This window comes from Alligator sinensis, unplaced genomic scaffold, assembly GCF_000455745.1.
Source record: "Alligator sinensis unplaced genomic scaffold, ASM45574v1 scaffold1225_1, whole genome shotgun sequence".
Taxonomy (NCBI): Eukaryota; Metazoa; Chordata; order Crocodylia; family Alligatoridae; genus Alligator; species Alligator sinensis.
The window spans coordinates 153536-157063 of NW_005843325.1; the positions used below are offsets into that span (position 1 = coordinate 153536).

Genomic DNA, 3528 nt, shown 5'->3' on the forward strand with positions numbered 1-3528 from the left:
GGGCAGTGGGTGCTCGCTAAGGCTGGTGGAGCTGGACAACAGCAGCTGCAGGGATTTCTGTGCCTCCTTTCCAAGCTCGAGTCTGTGCAATGGCAGCAGGTGCGGTGCGGCATTGCCCGGCTCTCTGCAGCTTTGCACAAGAGCCAGTGTGACATGCCTGGTTTGTGTCCTGAAATGTGCAGAACCCACAGAAAGAAGGATCTCTGTGCCGGGTTGCTGAGGGCGTCCGCACACCAGTGTGGTTAGTGCCTGCATGTAGCGATAAAACTGCTCGTTGGGAACCTTGAAAGAGCCAGGCCAACAGCAAACCATGGGGAAGTTGAATGTGCCCACAGGTGGCCAAGCTTGTAACCCAGCAGCAGCTTTTAAACAAAACTCAAGGTCAAAACCAAATCACCCAGACGTGCCAATCCGAGCCCCCGGCTGTGTTCAGCAGACGCCCCGCGCACGCGGCAGAGACCAGCTTCTTCCACCGCCGCCTTTGCCCTGTCTCAGGCCCCTGCCTCCTCCAGACCTCAGGAGCCCACCCGAGCTCAAAAGGAGAATCACAGACCATGAGGGTGGAAAGGAGCTCAGGGGGTCACAGCCAGTCCGACCCCTGCTCCGGGCAGGACCAGCCCCAACTGCATCACCCCAGCCACGGCTTTGTCTACACAAACCTTCAACACCTTTCTTTAGGTCCTGTGTATGAGTGCCTGGAGCTGTTCGCGGGAAGCCCTTTCAGGAGCCCCATCCTTGGGTCTGTTGTCATCCTGTGCGACAGCGGTGGTGGAGACGGCAGCGCCATCCCCGGGGTCCAGCATCCGTCCCCCAGGAAGTTGTATCTCTAAAAGGCAGTTTACGGAAGGAGACAATCACCCTCCCAGCTGACGTTGGCCAAGCACAGGATTGAATTTCTCCCTTCTCCCAAAACAGGGCAAGGGAAAGGATCTAGGCTCTAGTGTCACATTTTGCACGGGCACAATCAGGAGCAGGAGGCGTCTGAATGGCTTTGCGGAGTGAACGTGGGGTGTCCGCCGAGCCAGCGCTTTCTTAGACCAGGCTCCAGGCAGAGCCGCGGCGTGCCCCGAGCTCCCAGTGCTGCTCCCCACCAGCTGTCCTGGGCAAGAAGCCAGCACTAAGGAGCGGTTGGTAGGACGAAGCTCTCTTCAAGGGCCGGATTATCTCATGGGGTTCCCGCCTCTTCCTCTGATCCTGGGGCTGCAATGAATTGGGTGTCGAGATCTCTCTGCAGCCAGAGTGAATGAATCAGGTGAATCCTAGGTGCTTTCTGTAGCATGAAATCTTGAGTCGTGCTATGGTTTTGGGCAAGATCAGGCCCAAGATGGAAGTCAGATGCTGTAAATTAAATGTCAAGTTAGCAACTGCAGTCATTTCTATGAATCTTGATTTAAAATCTATATATGGTAAAAATATAAGCTCGATACATGTTTGGTGCTGGTGATGGAAAAGCTGGAAATGCAGAAGTATAAGAAGAGAAATATTGAACATGTGGGTATGCAAGCATGCTGTGGGAGACGGAGGCAGCTGCTGTGTTTCCTGCCTCTGGAAATTGGACCAGAAAACACCAAGGAAGATCAAGCGCCCAGCAAGGGGTCCGAGGTTCAGCTGACCAAAGACCAGTGCTGTGAAGCTCTTATCTCACCTGTCAGGTTGGATATATATATATTCTTAGAGGAAGCCTGTATACAGTCTGGGGGTTACAAATAAAGCTTGCTTGATACCAGATTGGAGGAGTTGCTGTGTGGGACCCTGAGGTGCCGCGATAAAGAAGTGGAGGAAGTCACCCTTTCCAGGGTCAAGGATGCGCAGTGTCGTTCTCTGCTGTCTCTGCATTGGGATCCCAGCCGGGACACAGGGACGCTGCCAGGGCTGTGCCTGCACCAGTGGTGTTGGGGCCAAATGAAGCAAGGATCATGGTCCAGGTCCCCTTCACGTCCCAAACAGGAGCACCTGGCCCACGACTGGTGGGAGATGCCTGCCCAGATCACCATGTCAGCGAGTCCTTCCGGGTCCTTCCCGGTCCTGCTGACCCCCTGGTCCTGGGTGCTCTCATGCAGGACATGGGCCGACCGGCCCCAGAGGAGATCCAGGGGACCTGGGGTTTCTGCCTTTGAGTGAAGGGGTCTCCTCTGCCCTTCAGAGGCAGGTTCAGGGCTCCACAGCAGGCCAGGAGCAGGAGGAGTGACTTGCACAAGAGGAAGAGCTCACGACCGGCTGTCTCAGCAGGAGACATAAGAAGCAAAGCCCCAGGGACCTTCAGGAGAACAGTGCCTCACAGGTGCCAGTTGGGATGACACCAGCTCATTGCTCCATTAACAGAGATGCTGGGGAAGCCTCAGGAAACTCAGTCTTTCCACCGAGGCTGCACAGGAAATGCGCTGTGCCCAGTGTGCAAAACAGAGAGGCCGAGTCCCTGCCCTGAATTAAGGCATCAGTGCAATCTCAGCTGAGGTGGCTCTGCAGAAACAGAGCTGCACACGTCATGGCACTTCTACTTCTCATTTTCTCAAAATAGCATTTGCGGTGTCCTCTGGGAACAGTCGTTCAGGGCAGAGTTGTTCTGCATTCACCAAGAAGTCAAGAGACCTGTGTCCAGTGCCTCCGGCTCTCTCCTCCGCACCATGAAAGCATCCATCATCCTCTACGTCCTCTTGGCTTTCCTAGACCAAGGTGAGTCTCCTGGCACCGAGGATGAATGACAGCCAGTCAGTCTCACCTCCATCCTTGGCAAAGTCTTTGAAAAAATTATCAAGGCTCACATTTGCGAGAGCCCGGCAGGACAAATTATGCTGAGGGGAAACCAGCACGGGTTCGTGGCAGGCAGATCGTGCCTGACCAATCTAATCTCTTTTTATGACCAGGTTACGAAACGCCTGGACACAGGAGGAGGGGTGGATGTCGTATACTTAGACTTCAGGAAGGCCTTCGATACGGTATCCCACCCCATACTGGTGAACAAGTTAAGAGGCTGTGACTTGGATGACTACACAGTCTGGTGGGTGGCCAGAGAGTAATGGTGGATGGGTTGGTTTCGACCTGGAAGGGTGTGGGCAGTGGGGTCCCACAGGGTTCGGTCCTTGGACCGATACTCTTTAATGTCTTCATCAGTGACTTGGACGAGGGAGTGAAATGTACTCTGTCCAAGTTTGCAGATGACACAAAGCTATGGGGAGAAGTGGACACGCCGGAGGGCAGGGAACAGCTGCAAGCAGACCTGGACAGGTTGGACAAGTGGGCAGAAAACAACAGAATGCAGTTCAACAAGGAGAAATGCAAAGTGCTGCACCTAGGGAGGAAAAATGTCCAGCACACCTACAGCCTAGGAAATGACCTGCTGGGTGGCACGGAAGTGGAAAGGGATCTTGGAGTCCTAGTGGACTCCAAGATGAACATGAGTCAGCAGTGTGATGAAGCCATCAAAAAAGCCAACGGCACTTTATCGTGCATCAACAGATGCATGACAAATAGGTCCAAGGAGGTGATACTTCCCCTCTATCGGGCACTGGTCAGACCGCAGTTGGAGTA

The 3528-nt window shown here is 54.2% G+C and overlaps 1 protein-coding gene across 1 annotated transcript in view; it reads left to right on the top strand.

Moving 5' to 3' along the window:
* Positions 1–2580: 2580 nt before the first annotated feature.
* LOC112548615 (phospholipase A2 inhibitor subunit gamma A-like) overlaps positions 2581–3528 on the top strand; it is a 4570-nt gene continuing 3622 nt past the window's right edge. Inside the window, exon 1 of the mRNA XM_025194861.1 lies at positions 2581–2673. Within this exon, the coding sequence (XP_025050646.1) occupies positions 2625–2673 (49 nt within the window). The 5' untranslated portion in view covers positions 2581–2624. The remainder of the gene's footprint in view (positions 2674–3528) is intronic.